This window comes from Protobothrops mucrosquamatus, unplaced genomic scaffold (genome assembly GCF_001527695.2).
Source record: "Protobothrops mucrosquamatus isolate PMUCROS unplaced genomic scaffold, P.Mucros_1.0 scaffold880, whole genome shotgun sequence".
Lineage (NCBI taxonomy): Eukaryota > Metazoa > Chordata > Lepidosauria > Squamata > Viperidae > Protobothrops > Protobothrops mucrosquamatus.
Genome location: NW_015387134.1, coordinates 218,415 through 237,817, shown reverse-complemented (window position 1 = coordinate 237,817; position 19,403 = coordinate 218,415). Strand labels below are relative to the sequence as shown.

General features: G+C 43.2%; 1 protein-coding gene across 1 annotated transcript in view; it reads right to left on the bottom strand.

The window, feature by feature from the left end:
- Positions 1 to 19,403, bottom strand: part of CLUAP1 (clusterin associated protein 1) — a 42,784-nt gene that overhangs the window by 3,673 nt on the left and 19,708 nt on the right. The window contains exons 6-10 of the mRNA XM_015819246.1: positions 19,245 to 19,378; positions 18,132 to 18,273; positions 8,794 to 8,866; positions 2,963 to 3,070; positions 1,085 to 1,140 (exon numbers count right to left, since the gene is read on the bottom strand). Coding sequence (XP_015674732.1) covers positions 1,085 to 1,140; positions 2,963 to 3,070; positions 8,794 to 8,866; positions 18,132 to 18,273; positions 19,245 to 19,378 — 513 coding nt within the window. The remainder of the gene's footprint in view (positions 1 to 1,084; positions 1,141 to 2,962; positions 3,071 to 8,793; positions 8,867 to 18,131; positions 18,274 to 19,244; positions 19,379 to 19,403) is intronic.

Genomic DNA, 19,403 nt, shown 5'->3' with positions numbered 1-19,403 from the left:
CCCTCCTTCCTTCCTTCCTTCCTTCCTTCCTTCTAATCTTCCCCTCCCTATTAAAGTTACTGCGGCAGAGTGTAGTCTGTAGGCCCAAGATATGAATGCCTTATTGAAATAACACCTTGCAAAAGGACTTGGGAGAAACCTTCAACTGGATAGAAAAAAAAATGCAATAGTGCAATTATTAAACTGCTGTTAAGTGAATCTGGCTTCCCCATTGACTCTTTGCTCGTCAAAAGGTCGCAAAAGGGGATCACATGACCCCGGGACATGGCAACCATCATAAATATGAACAGGGCTTTTTTTTGTCATAGAACGCCCAGAACGACACCTTTTTTGGATGGAACCTTGTAGGGTAGGCAAGGCGGGTTGTATGACATGTGTGAGTTCCGGCACCTTTTTCTTTTTTTTTTTTTTTACAAAAAAAGCACTGAATATGAACCATGTGCCAAGCATCTAGATTTTGATCACGTGACCATGGGGCTGCTGTAAAGGTCATAACTATGAAAAATGGCCCTAAGTCACCTTTTTCAATGCCGTTGTAACTTTGAACAGTCATTAAACAAGGTCAAGGACTATCTGTACTATACATATGAAAAAAATCATTCGGAGACAAGCATGAGCGAAAGAAGTCATAAGTTTATGGTGGAACATACTACCTTTAGATTATTGACAATCCTAGCTTATCCCTCACCTCTGATTTAAAGAAGAAGGTCCAACCTTGCCTACTTAATGAATTCATCAAATTTAGAAACCACCCATCTGCCTTACAGAGGGGCTCTGTGGGTGTACAAATAAAACAGTAAAACATAAAAACAGGATACAAAATTTAAATAAGAGGCAGGGATACTTAAAAACCGAGTTCATTAAATGATTTATTATTTTAAACCCAGTGTAACTAAATGCTGAGGAAATGGATTTGGGCTTAATCATAAACAAATAAAAGTTCAGTGGCGGGAAAGAAGCTAAACCTTCATGCTTTCCAGCAGAAAAAAGAACCCTTATTAAAATAACTTTTTCTTTTCATGCACAAAAAGGTGCAGGTGAACACGTTTAAAAATACCATGGGACTTCAGCCACAGCCACGTACCTCATCCTCTGTGTCTCCTCCATGCATGGTTCCAACAATCCTTTTGCTGGGCCGCCCTAGAACACACAGTATTTGTCAGAAAGTGTAACAAAAATGTAAGCCAAGCTCTGGCAGAACTATCAATAAACAAGCTCACGGTTCATAGATGTTTCCATTGTCGGCAGAGCTATCCAAAGTAAAAATGTTCACACCTGTCAGAATGGGCACCTTTTGGGCACCTTGGGCTCAGGTTGAATTAAGATGGGCTTAAACTAAAGCAGTGTTTCTCAACCTTGACAATTTTAAGGCATGTGGACTTCAACTCCCAGAATTCCACAGCCAGCAATGCTGGCTGTGGAATTCTGGGAGTTGAAGTTCACATGCCTTAAAGTTGTCAAGGTTGAGAAACACTGAACTAAAGGAAACTGACTTGGTCTAAGACTGTTGGCCATCTACTTACAAAAGCTTTCCCAGTTAGAATCTAAAGGCAATCTTTAGAATTTTAAGCTGAGGAACCTTTTTTTAAAAAATATTTTTATTGAGTTTTATAGAGGTAATAAAGGGATAGGGTCAAAAGGGATAGGACAACGGGAAACATACAAAAGGGCTAGACCAGGGGAAAGGGGTAACACAAAAGTGGGATTAATCCCACAAAATAACATCGCTTCAGCAAGTCTTACCAGTCTGGGTTTACATATTAAATCTTAATAATTACTCTATCATTAAACAACTTTCCATATAATCATGTAAATAACAAATTAGTCAATAAATCTCATTCATTTCAGTACTTAACAATACTTAGTAATAATTAATTATAATCACTTTAAGGTAATAATATATTACATATTAATTCTAGTTTACCATATTATTAAAGATCACAAGTATACAAAAAGGAAGAAGAAGAAGAAGAAGAAGAAGAAGAAGAAGAAGAAGAAGAAGAAGAAGAAGAAGAAGAAGAAGAAAAAAAAATAAGAACAAGTTCATACAAATAATCATGGAATATAAATACAAATTGTCAATTATCTCTTTAAATTTCAATTGAGGAACCTTTTTTTACGCTGGTACAACCTGACATTGCTTTAACTCTTAAAAACCATTTTTCTCATTTGCACGGTCACGAGTACAGGCTGCACAATTCAACAATGAGCTAGCTGTGTGTCATGCCTTTGTCGGAGCCTGAATCTGCGGAGGAAAATGAGCTGGAACGGGACCCTATGGAGGTCGAGGGAGAGGGGTCTGTGGCTTCAGAGGAATGTGTGGAAGAGCAGGCAGAGGTAGGCCAGGGCCCTTCAGGATTGGGACAGGAGGAACAGGAGAGACAGAGTTCAGGCTATGAGCAAGGGCCACCCCCACCTGATCCTAGAGCACGGAGAGTGGAGAGGCTCAACTACTCGGGAGCATCCCGCCTTTCTCCACAAGGTACACCTGGAGAATGAGATTTAAGAAGACGCTGTGGGGAGAGGCATTTGTCGGGAACAAACGCTGATTCCTTGGAGTTTTGTGTGTGTTGGTGCTGATCTCTTGTTCTGTGACTTCTGTTTGGAAACCTGGAAACTCGAACTATTGGATTGACTGACCACGGTACTTGAATGTTTAAAGACCTCGGAGACTCCTTAAGTTTATGTTTTCTTCCTTGTTATCTCTATGGCCTTGAGTACTTTCTTATGCTAATCAGACTGTATTTGAACCTACTTTCAGCCAGAGTCGGCTGAAGGGGTGTGTGTGTGTTTTTATTGGAGGCTTGCCAGCAAAAGTGGGAGCATTTGGGGAAAATTTGGAGCAATAAAAGAACTGTTTGAATTGCCAGCTGGCTGCGTTGCCTCTGTGCTGTGCCCTGGGTCATCACACTGTGTTTTGAAAGCAAGTTTGGGAAGACGGGAGAGGGGCAGCATGACCCACCTTGCATGAGCATCTCCATGGCTGTGTGTTGCTTGATCAGCTGCCGGTCGTCCATGTCGCTATCCGATCCCTCATCCTCGTGAATCTCCATGTCCGAGTCGTCATGACCTGAATAAAAACAAGAACACTTCAAGTTATTAACTGGTATAAGGTTTCCTGCCTGAGCAGGGGGTTGGACTAGATGACCTCCAAGGTCCCTTCCAACTTTATCATCATCATCATCATCATCATCATCATCATCATCATCATCATCATCATCATCATCATCATCATCATCATTATTATTATTATTATTATTATTATTATTATTATTATTATTATTATTATTATTATTATTATTATTATTATTATTATTATTATTATTATGTTTCAATTTGCTTTCCCTTTTGAGTAATGCTGTGTATTCCTTTTTGGGTACTTTTGATTTTTTTCTCTCTCTCTCACACGACCAATAACACATCAGACAAATTGTCCTATCTGCATCAGGCCGAATGATATCATGCTGGGCATTTTTCATGCGTTATCTTGCACTGATTATGTTTGCAAAATCCAGCAGGCGTTTCGCTGGCTGGCGCAGACGATGCCGGTCTTGCCTGCCAGCCGGTTATTCGTCACGAAAACAGAAGGTCAAGGTTGATAAACCCCAGATGCATTTGCTGTCAACTGACCTATATAGTCTCACTCACAGATTCACATTTACACAGATTGCAGCACTGGCACTTGGGTTCGGCTTAGCCTGCCAAGACGCCCCTTGGAGAACAGCCAAGCATCTCCCCAGCCATTTCTGCTCCCCCCTCCCTTGGCAAATAAGTGATGCCATCAATTTACTTGCCCTTCTCAAAGTATCCTAAGGGAACCTGATGAACCACTGGCCACCCCCTATTACACAAGCAGGAGGGTTATTCATCACCAGGTTTTCAATTAGACAAGCCAAAATGTTTGATTTCGGAATGATACTTCTCCTGTTTGTAACGGATCCGCTCGTTCGTAAGATCTTGGCTGCTTCTCTGCCTTTTATTTGGGCTTTCCTTAAAACAAATCTGCCTCTCCTTATCCTTCTGCAATCCTAATTCAGTAATGGTAACCGTGTATCAGAGCTGGAAGGGACCTTGGAGGTCTTCTAGACCAACCCCCTGCACAAGCAGGAGACCCTACCGTCTGGATTGACTGAACTTCCAATCAGAGAAGAGCAACAAAGATGATCAGGGGACTGGAGGCTAAAGCATATAAGGAACGGCTGCTGGAATTGGGTCTGTCTAGTTTAACGAAGAGAAGGACGAGGGGGGACATGATAGCAGTCTTCCAATATCTCAGGGGCGGCCACAAATCCCCAGTGTGCAAAATAAGTCCTTCTGTAGGAGATGACCAGGCTGAGCCCGAAGGAGGGGATCAAACATGTCATAAATTCAGAGTCCCTAAGTGCCCACAAGAGATCTAAGCCCAACCCACCATGAATGACTCTCTTATCTCCCTGCTCATTTCCCTTAACCACCAGTTGGTCAGAGAGCTTAAGCCTGCAATAAATCTTTATACTCATTTGAACTGCCCGAATCTCCAGATTTCCCTGGCGTTTTGACACCTGCCTTTTCAAACTCTGGTTCCACTGCAGCAACGGGCAGACCCTACAGAGAGACCGGTCGCTTTTTTTCTGTTTCCGTTCCAGCAAAGAACAAAATGTCCTTTGCATTTACCCAAAGAACTTGCCTGTTTCTTTGGGGGGGGGGTGTGTGTGTGCCCTGGTAATCCCGATGCTGTTCTTTCCTGGAGCTTCAAATATTTCTTTAGCAAAGCGAATCCGTGAGACGCTCCTTTGAATGGCCGGCTCGGGAACGCAGTCCCCCGCCTGGATCCTTACGGCATTGCGGCTAACAAATAAACAACCCGACTGGATGTCTTGTGATAAGGAGGCGCTGTGTGGGAACCGAGATAAAGATGGCACTGGGGGAAAATTCCATATCCGGCACTTGACAGGGACCGATTTCCTTTGCGCTTCTCTCAGAAACTTATTTTGTGGCCTTAGGCAAAGGCTCATTTTTGACTGCTAGTCTAAGATGATGGGGGATGAAATCCGCCAAACGTTCTTAAAACGCAAGAATTCTGAACGTGTCCCCCCATCTGTCTCTTCTCCCTTAGGCCTTCCAATACTCTTCTTTTAAGATTTCACAGAAGGACGCCTTTTTTTCAGCAGAAAGATAAGTAAGCCAAGCAGACAGTCTCTTCGCCCACCTAAATATAGCCACGGTGAAAGAAATATTAAAGAAAAGAGGGATAAAACAGCTCCGAAGAAGGAAGGTATTAATTCACCCGCAAATTCAAGGGTATTTGCTTAAACCTTTAGTTTAAGGCATTAAGAAGCTTCACGTAGTAGATATTTGCATATCTGCAGTGTATCACTTGCCACAGTTGGACACCCCGATAATAGAGGGAGCATTTCTTTTTTCAATTGTCTGGGTGTCTGCAACAGGTTGGAATTTGAAAAAGGAATATTTCATCTCTATCAGGAAGGTCCAATTTTTGGCAACTTTAAGACTTGTGGGCTTCAACTGGCTGAGTGGGGACTTCTAGGGGCTGGAGTCTACAGGTCTTAAAGTTGCCAAGAATTGGATTGTTGTTGTTAATTGCGAAGTCGTGTCCAACCCATCGCGACCCCATGGAGGACAACTTTCCTCCAGGCCTTCCTGTCCTCTACCATTTTCTGGAGTCCATTTAAGCTCACAGCTGCTTCAGTGACTCCATCCAGCCACCTCCTTCTCTGTCATCCCCTTCTTCTCTTGCCCCCCATCTTTCCCAGCATTAGGCTCTTCTCCAGTGAGTCCTTCCTTCTCGTTAGGTGGCCAAAGTACTTGAGTTTCAACTTCAGGATCTGGCCTTCTAAAGAGCAGTCGGGGTTGATCTCCTCTAGGACTGACCGGTTTGATCACCTTGCAGTCCAGGGGACTCGCAGGAGTCTTCTCCAGCACCAGAGTTCAAAGGCCTCCATTCTTCGGCGCTCAGCATTTCTTATGGTCCAACTTTCACAGCCGTATATTGCAGCTGGGAAAACCACGGCCTTGACTATACGCACTTTTGTTGGCAGGTTGATGTCTCTGCTTTTTAATATGCTGTCTAGATTTGCCACAGCTTTCCTCCCCAGGAGCAAGCGTCTTTTAATTTCTTGGCTTCAGTCCCCATCTGTGGTGATCTTAGAGCCCAGGAAGATAAAATCTGTAAGAATTGGATACCCCTGGTTAAATGATATCAAATTCCTCTAAAATCTGTTGCCCCTCTGTATGCACGGAGCTACAATCTCCAGCTTTCCTGACAACATTGGCAGGATTTTGCAATTTAAAGTCAAGCTTCAAAGAGGGAAAGGCCTCTGGACTTCCTTGTACAGGACAGTTGTCTGTTTAGATCCAACACACCAGTGTGCAGCCAGTCATTTGTTCTGTAATTTACAGAATAGAATACAGAACAACAGAATTGGAAGGGATCTTGGAAGTCTTCTAGTCAAATCTTCTATTCAAGCAAGAGACCCTATATCATTGCAGACAAATGGGTCGCCAGTCTCTTCTTCAAAATCTCCAGTATTGAAGCACCCACAACTGTTCCACTGATTAATTCTTCTCACTGTCAGGAAATTTCTCTTTAGTTTTAGATTGGATCTCTCCTTGATAAGCTTCCACTGGTTGCTTCTTGTTTTGCCCTCAAGTGCTTTGGAGAATAGGTTCACTCCCTCTTCCCTCTTGACAGCCCCTCAAATATTGGAAGACTGCTATCATGTCACCCCCAGTCCTTCTCTTCATTAGACATACCCAATTTCCCCAACCGTTCATCGTATGTTTTATCCTCCAGTCCCCTGATCATCTTTGTTGCTCTTCTCTGCACTCTTTCCAGAGTCTCAACATCTTTATTGTGGTGACCAAACCTGGACCCAGTGTCATCTCACCAGTGCAGTATAAAGCAGTACTAACAGTTCGGGCGATCTTGATACTATCAGCGTCGAAACTTTAGTTTCTGCATCACCGAAAAAAGGCGTTGAACAGAGGAAACCCACAAGCCAATGGAAAAATCAACAAGCATGATAATATACGGCTAAATTTCCTTAATTGATCCCCTAGAGACTTTCTGTTCAGTTCAAATTAACTCTGTTTGGCAATATTAAAATTGCCCAGGTGATTCATCCGCAGGGTCTTTTGCTGACGTTTTGATGACTCAAAATGGTTGGCAGAAGCTCCCCAATAAATTATCCCAATCTATCACTAATTTTTTCCAGTCAAAAGTTATTACGTTAATAGTTTATATTGTTATCTATTTCAGTGTCCAGCTTAATTAGATCCTCCTCGAAGGGATATGTTCTAACAGAGAGATCTGATCAAGGGGCGACAAGGAAGAAAGAAGATTATTCGTTTTTCATTCCAGATTGTTAAGCTGTCCCTTGCAGGAAATAAATCAAATGAAAAAACCTGAGTAAATGAATGAGAGTTAACAGATAACAGTTTTTCACCGCGGTCTTTTCGATCAAAAATAGCTAATGTTTAGGCATGAGAGAACAGGACCCGAAAAACTTTGTGTGAATAGCAACTTTGGGAGACTCATCTACAAACCTGGATTACTTAAATGGTTAATTAATTGAGCTGAAATAATGTTACTAAAAGGTCAATTTCAATCCTGACTAGATCCAGCAATGGCTGTACATTTCCCTGCCAAGACTTATCTTCTGCAAGCTGAAGTTTTCAATCTAAGTATGTATATTTGATTAAAAGCCAAATGCATCCTCAGAAATCCGAGGGACTCCTGTGGCCCTCAAAAGCTTTGAGAAAAGCTCAGAGAGTACTTTAAAAGCCAACACTATATCATTTATGAGAGAACAATATGAGAGAAGGTGAAGAATGTTAGGTCTACGTGCTTAATTTTGTCTTTCTCCTAGCTGAGGCAAGGGTGGGGGTATAGACTGAGGGATCTGCTCTCAGATGTGGTGGAATGTAGTCTGGATTCCCCAGTGGGAGGGGCTGCTCTGCAGAGAGCAAAGAGGCAGCGAAGCTTGGATGGTCTGGTAGGCAGAAAGAGGGCAAAGACGGATAGATCCTCTAGCACAGGGGTAGTCAACCTTGGCTCTTTTATGACTCGTGGACTTCAATTCCCAGAATTCCTGAGCCAGCTTAGCTGGCTCAGGAATTCTGGGAGTTGAAGTCCACGAGTCATAAAAGAGCCAAGGTTGACTACCCCTGTTCTAGCAGTTCACAGACTGCCTCTATAATGAGGCAGATAGTTGTTTTAGTCTGGCAATGTGCTGTCTGTTGGCCAGTTATGGTGAACCTTTTAGAGACCGAGTGCCCCAAAACAGCCCTGCCTCCGCCCCGCCTGCCCATAGGGCCACCCACTGCCTCCACGGCCCACTGCAGATCACCCAGGCGGCCCAGCTGCGCCATGGTGGCCATGCCCTCCGCCCACGCCGCAGCAACTGCACGCGACAGGGCGCAAGGGCGGAGTCTTGTCCCCGCTGCCCAGCTGCCATATCCTTGGCTGCACTGCTCTGCGTGGGCTGCGCCTGGGGGCGACTCTCCTCCGGGGGGCTACTGGTGAGGGGGCCGCGGGGGGAGGCGGGACTGGGGGGACGTCGCGCCTGCCCACAGAGAGGGCTCTGAGTGCCGCCTCTGGCACGCGTGCCATAGGTTCGCCACCTCTGCTGTAGGCGAACAGCAACAAAGGTTGCAGGTAGCCCTTGACTTATAACAGTTCATTTAGTGACAATTTAAAGTTACAACAGCACTAAAAAAAAGTGACTTAAGATCACTGTTGGACAAAGTCGACAGGACTGTCCCAGTGCATGAGAAAAAATAATAATAACTTACTTCCACTCTTCAGAAGACGTTTCTCTTCCTCCTTCAGCTTATTCTGCATCAGCCGCAGAGTGTTTTCTGCTTCCTGTAGGGAAGATCGGAAAAAAAAATCAGGATGGCCAACTGATCGAGAATTCCCTCGGCTTCGGAGAGAGCCGGGATGTGAGAAGAGTTAAGACTGAAGGTTTTTGAAAGACAGCTTAGTTCCACAAAATTAAAAACACAACAACAACAAAAACCACCCTGAAAATATCAGCAGTTCCAGCAATGCTGGTGTTGGGCAAAACCGTCGTAAAATACAGTCATGCTGCAAATGGCTGTACTGAAGTCACGTGACTGGGGGGTGTGTAGAGACCATCCGAAGGGTCACACAGGTAGTCCTCAAATTACAACCATTCATTCAATGACTGCTCAAAGGTTCAATGGCATTGGAAGAGTGATTTACGACCAGGGTTCACACTTGGGGCTGCTGCAGGATCCCCACAGTGATACGATCAAGAGTGGATGCCTGGCAATTGACGTGTGCTTATGAAGGTAGCCGTGTCTCAGGATTATCATTTGCAACCTTCCCTGGGAGCTTCTGACAAGCAAAGTCAACGGGGGACGCCAGATTCACTTGACAATTGCAGCACAACGAAGGCAAAAAAGGTCACAGAATGGGACATGACTCACTTAACAACCATCTTGCTTGACAGCTGAAATTTTGGGCTCGAGTTGTGGCCGTTAAGTCGAGGACCGCCGGTATCCGGTTTCGAATCCGGGTGATGTAGTCCCCCAGGTAGATCTTGGAACTTTGAACGGCTGCTAAGCGACCAGTTGTAAGTCAAGGACTAACCGTTAAGACCATAGTCTCAAAACACTGCAGGACAATAGTCAGAATGTAAACCATGGTTTGCTTCTCTCCTTCATTAAAGGAGACCTGTAGGGAGCTAGAACAATTTAAAGGACTGCTTCATGAGAACCTACGGCTCACTTTCTGGGCAAAAATCTAGGCACAAAACAAAGCTGTAATCCTCATTAAGCACAAAACCCAGAATTTAACATGATATGCAGTCTCAGCTTACACCGTAAAAAAGAATATTAAAAAAAAAAGCTTACAAATGCAGTGAGGAAAGCATGTTGGCTAAGCTAAGAAGACGGGGGGAGGAAAAAAAAACTCAGATGCTAGAGAGATAATTAAATGCCATTTTTATTATTTCAGGGATACATGTGGAAAATATTTTATCTCCGTGGCTAGACTGTCACAATTCCTTTGCCTTCGTGATTAACCAACCACTAACAGCCAGCATTTAAAGGGAAGGAATATGTTTAAATGACTGAACTTCAAAAAAAAAAAGAGAGAGAGCCCTGGAAAAGCTTTATAATGCTCATAAAGAACTGAAGAACTGAAGTTTCATATTAAATATGTATTACTCCTAAACAAACACACACACACACACACACACACACACACACACACACAAAGATAGGCAGCAAAATCCGGAAGGTGGCGTTTCAGAAGCGTCATTCTGATACTTCAGAAAAGTTAGCGAAAAAAGTTGGCAATTGCTGAAAAGAAGGAAGAGTCTGGATGCACCAATTACTGACAACTGTCAGCACTATTTGATAGGCTACATCACACTCAGTAAGGGATGGAGTTCTAACCCAGGTAGACATAGACATAGAATTGTAGGACTGGGAGGGACCTTGGAGATCTTCTAGTCTAACCCCTTCCCAAGGCAGGAGTCCTTACACCAGGGGTAGTCAACCTTGGCTCTTTTATGACTCGTGGACTTCAACTCCCAGAATTCCTGAGCCATCTTAGCTTAGCTGGCTCAGGAATTCTGGGAGTTGAAGTCCACGAGTCATAAAAGAGCCAAGGTTGACTACCCCTGTCTTACACCATACTGGACTGCTAGTTGTCCAATTGCTTCTTGAAAACCTCCAACTTTGGAGCACCCACAACTCCAGTCGTTCTCACTGTGAGGAAATTTCTCTTTAGTTCTAAGTTGTATCTCTCTTTAATGATCTTCTCCCCGTTGCTTCTTATCCTGGCCTCAGGTGCTTTGGAGAATAGATCGGCCCCCTCTTATCTGAGACAGCCCCCCAAGTATCAGAAAGCAGCTGTCAGGTCACCCCCTAACCCTTCTCCTCATTAGACAAGACCACTCCTCACTATGTGTCTCACAAGTTTCCTGGAGCAGAAGACCACTTAAAAAAAAGTTCCTCTCTTGCTTGCAAAACAAACTTTTCATAGCTTTATGCCTCTGGTTTCTCCTGTTCATTTTGGATCACTGATTAAATCCACTCTTGCAGCATGTTTACAGTTTGAAACAGATGGGCATTTAACATCTATTAGCCTCTGTATAAATACCTAAGTAAGCTCTTAGACTGAGACGTGGGAGACTTAACGGAGAATACAATTTATCTTTTCTGCAAGCGAGAAACCTACCTGGCTGTAAAATGCCACGTTTTCCTAGCTGTCGGAATCGAAGTTACGGAGAAAATTCAAGGAATTTTTGGAGCAGGGAGATTCAGAATGTTATCACAATTGCTCCTCTGTTTTACAGAGGTTAGCAAAATGTCTACTCGAGGCTGTGTTTTTGCCAGACAGGTTGACGATAGAAAATGTGACTGACATAAATGGGGATGTTTGACTCAATTGCACTCACGTTAAGCTGTAATTTAAAGAAAAACAGATCTATAGTTCCCATTGTTCAAGCTTCTGATCTGTGATGGCCTGGCGACGATATGCAAATAAACAAAACGTGATGCACAAAAAGCAGAGTGGAACGGTGTGTTCTCTGCTCCACACATCACAGGCATTTTGCTTCTGGAAGTCCATTTTGCTCTGTGGGGAAGACAAATATCCTGAAATCTGTCAGCACAACCATGTTCCAGTTCCAACTTAATGTTCTTCAGTGCTTCTAGAATTAACAAGCCAAACTTCAAGATCTGGGCAGAACTGATCCAGTTATTGGGGGGGGGGGGGGGCGGGGGGGGGGGAGAAGAGAACCACCCAGGTTGTTTCTGGTATAAATTATATTATCTGTTTTCCTTCTTTCTTGGTCTTGCTTTAATTTGCACCATAGAAGGCTTCCAGCCTATGATAAAGCAGAAGCAGCTTTAGCAATCAGGGCTTTGACAGGTCACCGGTGAAAGCATTCATTTCTTTCTATTGATCATGTACTAATTAATAGCCTGTTTAATACCCTAGAACTCATCTCTTCAGTGTTTAAGCTGAAGAGGGAGAGGGGGAAAAAAAACAACTCCTGGAAGCGGCCGAGGTAATAAATCATTTTACAGAAAAGTATAAAAGGAGAATGCAGATTCTGGAAGTTGAATTATACTTGAGTTTGAATAGCTGTCTCCCAAAGAGGGTTAAAAAGCTGGGAACAAAGGCGGCTGCAGAATAAACAAAACGAAAACACCAGTTAGTGATCAACACCCAAAGTCGGGCAATGCACAGTCTGATTTCTCCCGTAGGATGAAGCTGCCTTCATGACTTTGGTCCAGAGTCTGCGTTGTGGTCTCTTGGTCCCTTCGAGTCACTGTGTCATGGTTCCGGCTAATGAAACACTTCCAAGAACTTCCAGGCATCGATTTTCCTAAAAGTCTTTATTTATGTGACAAAATGTCGGCACGGCATAATGAAGGATGCCAAGATCTGAAGTTCCCTTCCCTTTGCACACAACATTCCAGGCATTTCCCCTCCCCTATTTTGGGGTCATGACTCACATCTTCCAATTAACTTGGAGGACAAAGATTCACTTCCTTTCTGTTTCCCGGGCTTTTCCCTCCTCCCTCCTCTGCTCTGCATCAACTCTCAAAATACCAGACAGTTTTTGCATATTTTGTCAAAGCAAGAATATACGGTATTTGCAGCGTTGACACACTGTTGGATTCATCCAAAAAGCCGCATTGCCTTGTTCGGTTCTTCCAATTTACACAAGCCGTGGCTCCCGTGGGTTCCTTCTGCTCTACAAAAAAAAATTGGCCTTCTCCTTAGCACCCGACTTGATACAACTGAAGTTAACTTGAGAATCAATGTTACGAGCCATGGCAGCAGTGCCGAGCGGTTCTCTTTCCTTTGGTTTTGCGTCTGGGTGTGCCTCTGAGCCTTTGTTGACTCCTGGCAACAGCCTGGACAAGTCCCTGCAGTTTCCTTGGCAAAGTTTCAGAAGGTTCGCCATTGTCTTCTTCTTCCTGAACATGAGGGGCTGCCCCAAGGTCACCCTTGGGCCTAAAGTGGAACTAGAACTCATGGTTTTCCAGTCTGTAGGGCTTCTTTGCTGAGGGAACCCCAAATATTTGAACTTCTTCTGTATGCCCTAGGCCAGGGGTAGGCAACCTTGGCTCTTTTATGACTCGTGGACTTCAACTCCCAGAATTCCTGAGCCAGCATGGCTCAGCTTGGAAACCTCTCCCTTTCCCCTCAGCATGGCTGGTTCAGGAATTCTGGGAGTTGAAGTCCACGAGTCATAAAAGAGCCAAGGTTGCCTACCCCTGCCCTAGGCCAGAAGTAGGCAGCCTTGGCTCTTTTATGATTCATGGACTTCAACTCCCAGAATTCCTGAGCCAGCATGGCTCAGCATGGAAACCTCTCCCTTTCCCCTCAGCGTGGCTGGCTCAGGAATTCTGGGAGTTGAAGTCCACGAGTCATAAAAGAGCCAAGGTTGCCTACCCCTGACCTAGGCATAAAGATTTATGGTGAAAACTGCTACTCGCTCTGCAAACCTTGGCCGTATCTATATGAAAGGTGGGCAAATACAACTGGGAAGAGTGAGCAGGCGAAGCAGAGTGACTAATGTCTTAAAGCTGCTTTTTCAAAAAGCAACTAGACTGTTTTTTCCATGAGGAGGAAGAAGAAGACATGTTGCTTCTCATCCAAGAAACTTGGAAACATCATCTTCTTCCTCAAGGGAAAAAAAACTTCCTTAAACATCCGTAAACATAAACATTTAATCTAAATGTTCTTTAGTTGAAGAACATTTAATTAAACATGGAAGGCCTGGAGATTAAAACATACGATGAACGGTTGCAGGAATTGGGTATGGCTAGTCTAGAGAAAAGAAGGAGTAGGGGTGACATGATGGCAATGTTCCAGTATATGAGGGGCTGCCAAAGATATGAGGGGATCAACCTATTTTCCAAAGCCCCAGAAGGCAAGACAAGAAACCATGGATGGAAACTAGTCAAGGAGAGAAGCAACCTAGAACTAAGGAGAAACTTCCTAACAGTGAGAACAATTAACCAGTGGAACAGCTTGCCTTCAAAAGTTGTGAGTGCTCCATCACTGAAGGTTTTTAAGAAGAGATGGGACAGTCACCTGTCTGGAATGGTATAGGCCAGAGGTAGGCAACCTTGGCTCTTTTATGACTCGTGGACTTCAACTCCCAGAATTCCTGAGCCAGCATGGCTAAGCATGGAAACCTCTCCCTTTCCCCTCAGTATGGCTGGCTCAGGAATTCTGGGAGTTGAAGTCCACGAGTCATAAAAGAGCCAAGGTTGCCTACCCCTGCCCTAGGCCAGAAGTAGGCAGCCATGGCTCTTTTATGATTCGTGGACTTCAACTCCCAAAATTCCTGAGCCAGCATGGCTAAGCATGGAAACCTCTCCCTTTCCCCTCAGCATGGCTGGCTCAGGAATTCTGGAAGTTGAAGTCCACGAGTCATAAAAGAGCCAAGGTTGCCTACCTCTGGTATAGGGTCTCCTGCTTAAAACATGTCCTTAAAACATCCTTAGCACTTTCACCAAAATAGTCAAAGAGAAGGAGAGCCGGAGGAGCTGATACTTCTTGCTTCTTTGCAACTCCTTGTAGGCTTCCCTTCCCTTACACACTCAATGACCCAAGAGATACTCTTCGTATCCTCACAGCTCAATCCAGAAGGGCCTCTAGTTTTCGCAATCCTTCCTCATTTAACATGCCAGAGCAAGAAACACAAATCTTATGCAGCAACTCAAGAGTGACAAGCACAGAGTCCAGGGAAGAAGATGGAAATGCCAAATTCCAACTCACAAAAGTTTTTTGTTTTGTTTTTTTGCTTGAACAGAATGTCTCCTCAGACACAAAGAGCTTTAAATTTAAAATTATGTCTGGGAGAGAAGGTCAACAGGGATGGGAACAAGAGGTAAATGCTGGTAACTGAGATCAGAAAACCACACTGTTGTCGCTTGTTTGTTTTTTGTTTGTTTTTTTAAAAAAAGAATCACTCAGGGACTACAATGTGTTTACCAGTGTACGTTTCTCATAATGAGTACTTCTTTTCAATGGCCCACTCTTTGCAAAGCTTTTCAATCCAGGGACGTCTCCAATTAAATCGAGTGTGTTTTCCATTGTATCCGAAATTGCTTCAACAGGTCTCCTATTTATTTGCTTACTTTTCTCCCTGGAGCTGGTGAAAGTATGAATTGTAATGATTCAATCAAAGCTCGTTTGCTATTCTCCCGATGCGTTGAAAAGTTCTACGGCGTTAGTTTACTTGGGTGAGCTGGTTGAATGCACAGGCTTTATATGAATACGCTGATGAGTCCGTGGGATAAAAACCTGGGAACATTTTGCAATGTTTGAGAGAGTTTGTCAGGCAAATTAATTCTGACGGAGGACTTAGTTGAACAGCTGGGTCTGCTGAGAGCCAGCTAAAAGAAATCTTGCTAGCTTAGGATGTCACGGTTATCTTGGTGCATATCAGAAGGGACATCTGTGCATCTGGGACAGGCCGAGACGAGGAGTTAGGGTGGGAGAGAGAATTGTGAACACTGGGATTGGAAGACCTTATTTTATGTGCATTGTTTCCCACTGGGTTCTAACACGGAGCATTCACTGTTAGCAACTCCCTTTTTACAACCCAATAATCCCTTAATTCGGGGGAGAGTCGGGACGACTGGATGGAGCTAAGCATTAGAGCCTTCAATGCCACATTTAATTTTTAAATTTTTTCCTCGTTCTCTCTTTCCTCTTCTCTTTCTCTCTCTCTTTCTCTTTCCTATTTCTGTTTCCTCTATCTATTTCTCTCTCTCTCCCTCTCTTTCTCTCTCTCTTTCCTCTCTCTCTTTCCTCTTTCTCTTTCCTCTTTCTCTCTCTCTTTCTTCTTTCTTTCTTCTCTCTCTCTCTTCTCTTTCTTTCTCTTTCCTCTCTCTCTTTCTCTCTCTCTCCCCCTCTCTTTCTCTCTCTTTCCTCTTTCCTCTTTCTCTCTCTCTTTCTTCTTTCTCTTTCTTCTCTCTCTCTCTTCTCTCTCTCTCTTTCTTTCCTCTCTCTCTTTCTCTCTCTCTCTCCCTCTCTTTCTCTCTCTCTTTCCTCTCTCTCTTTCCTCTTTCTCTCTCTTCTCCTCTTTCTCTTTCCTCTTTTTCTCTTTCTTCTCTATAATTCTATCTCTTTCTTCTCTCTCTCTTTGTCGGGGAGAGTCGGGACGACTGGATGGAGCTAAGCATTAGAGCCTTCCATGCCACATTATGGAGCATCTGTTAATGTCATATCCCAAGACTCTGAGAAATACCTTCTTAGCAATTACAGGTGGTCCTCGAGTTACGGCCACAATTGAGCCCCAAATTTATGTTGCTCAGTGAAACATTTGTTAAGTGAATTTTGCCCCATTTTTACAAGAAAGGCAAGTGAGTGACCACATTTGTGAAGTTAGTAACCCCGTTGTTAAGTGGATCTGGCTTCCCCCATTGACTCTGCTTGTCAGAAAGCCGCCAAAGGGGATCACGTGACCCTGGGACACGGCAACCATCATAAACAGGAGTCGCTTGCCAAGCATCCGAATTTTGATCACGTGAGCCTGGGAAGAGAAACTTTTCAAAAGCTGGTTGCGTGTAATCCAGAGGGTCTCAGCTGGATGACAAAATATTTGCTCACTCTTTGGGTCTCTCTTTCCAATTAAAAAGGTAATCTATCCAATATCACCAGCTGCGGCATAAAAGCAAAGAACGCAACGCATTGTATTTGCCAAGCGTTTTAGAGATTAGAAGTAGATCACCTTATAAACATTCATTTCTCCCCCCAGGCAAGGAGAAAAAAAAAGGCACCATTTCTTAAAAGCACTCCAGGAAAACAAACACATCACCAAGTATCTTGATCCTCTCAAGAAATAGAGGCCAGAGGATGTTATTTTCTTCGCACTAGGTTTACTAAAGTTTTTGCTAAACTGGCAAAAAAAGGCAATTCAGAACTAAGAATACCAGCAAAGGTCCATTACAAAGATTGCAATTTAAATGTCTAATTTCTTTGTTAATATGAAGAAGGAGACAATGATTACAAAGGACTGTAGTGCAGTTCCAAAAATGGCTGGAATAAGTGACTTCCCAGCCTTGGCAGTAAAAATGTCTGGCAAATATGTTGAAGAGGTAAGCAATTACTATGACGAAAAGAAAAAAAAAAGCTATTTTTTCAAACCCCTGGCCATCTTTAAAACCTCATTTTAAAGACATTCAGGGATGAAGATTCCAAAGTACCTTTAAGTTATTTGAAGGAAGCACCTGAATTTTTAATTGCAAAATTCTTCTATAAATGTATTGATACCCTTAAAGTTACAAATAATGTAGAAAAAACCCCATAAGAACACAATCTGTAAGTTCCATCAACTTAACTAAAGCTGCATATTAAAAGAAAACAAACATAATATAGACCAACTACTTATAATAAGAATTAAGGACATCTAAGTTTATGTAAGAGTACAATATAAACATATTAAGTCTGTATTTTGTGCCTGTGTTTTGTTTTCTATCTATAGTTCCCAATTGGAAAGCTGAAACTATAATGCATAGACACACTAGTGTAAGATTAAAAGTAGTAGTTCCCTTAGTTTATAAAGGAATATATTGTTGTGAAATTAGGAGGTTTTTAAATGCAACTAGGCAAGGTTTAATGTGCCAAAGATGTATTTCACTGCAGAAAGTAAGCTATTGGCTTGGAGAGGTAAAATAATTAACTTACCCATCCCGAAGCATTTCTGTAATTCCTTAAAGTGTCTGTAGGTAATTTTTTTAAATAAAAAGCTTGAAAGATGAATTACATAACTAGAATCCAGTGCATGGGTCAATGTACTTTACTATAATCCTGGAGAAAACAGTGCTCACAATTACAAATGGCTCTGCTGTAACTCCATTTATTCCACCGTGTCTCTCATCACCCAGGTGTTATCTTATAATTTTATTTTTATGAATTTGGCTATTCTTTGAAAAGAGGGCAGTTCTTAAAAAAATGGAAATCAGTATCCTGAGGACTACAGAATATAGAATCAAGCTCCAACACTGAATATATCCAACAAGTAGGATAAAACAGCAGATAACAGACTGGTGTTCAGGGACATACATGGTAGAAATTATGACTAAAGCGGTTCAAGTACAGTCATTTATTTAGAAACGCTCACCTCAAATCTCTCTTGCTCCATGCGATGTTGGTCATCCAGCTGCTGTTCCAGGTACGTCAAGTTACGAAATTTCTCCACGTAATAGCTATATTGTTTCTGCAACTCCTCCTCAATTTTCTCATATTCATCCATAAAGGCAGGGCTGGTAAGGACAAAAAAGGTGGATTCATACATTGCTCTAAGCTATGATTTATTTAATCATGATTTATTGGGTTATAACTGGCTGTGATGTTACTAGAGCAATGATCCCAACCTTTCCGGCTTGGGGGGGGGGAAGGAGAGAAGAGGGGATGGTTCCATGTGAGCGGCAGGCGTGTGCACAAGTGGAGCTGTGTACGTGTGCTCGCCCACCGCTTGTGTGGCCTGGTTCCGAACCAGGGGGACCCCTGACCTACAGCACCGATGATGCTAGCTAGTTTGGGTAATGAAACGTCTGCAAGAAAACAACCAACTCAGACAGCAACAAGGACCCCTCAAAATATGTAGCCTGGCTGACAAGCAGCCGCCAATTCTTCATTGCCCAACTTCAGGTGGACCCGTCTGAAAGGCCAGAAACACGACTGGAGTTCCTGGGGGGCTGTGAAGTCGGCAAAGAGAACAGCTGAAGCCCCAATGAGTTGGTGGGGGGCCATCGGCTGCTAAAAACAAATTGCCGGCTGAAAAGATCCCATTTTTTTTTTAAATCATTTGTGGTGGGGATTAAAACTCATTACAATAAAAAGCTTAAGCCAAAATGACTGAGTAAAGCTCGGAGTAGGCTACGCTTGTTCATTTGGACAGATGATAAGACGAGACAAGACAAGACAAGACAAAAAGACAAAAAAGATAAAAGATGGTAAAAGGCAAGATGACAAGATAACAGATAAAAGACAAGAGATGAGACAAGAGATAAGATAAAATGAGATGAGGTTAACCTTTATTGTCATTTTTTATTGTGAGCACACTGGCACACATTAAAAAAATGAAATTCTGATGTATATATACACCCATACACATATGCTATATATATGTACATGTATGTGTGTGTGTGTGTGTATACACACACACACACACACACACACATATACACACACACACGCTCTTAAGCGGGACAGAGAGGAACTCGGCTCCTACCGAACACTCTGCAGGGTTTGCAGCCGCTTGTGGTTTCTCTCTAGCTCGGATTTCCTCTTTTCGATCTTGGCCTCCAAACTGGCTTCATCAGAAGCCACGTTGCTCAGCATGTCGTTGGTCTTCTGGACTTGCTCCTACAAAAAGAAGGAAGAAGGAGAA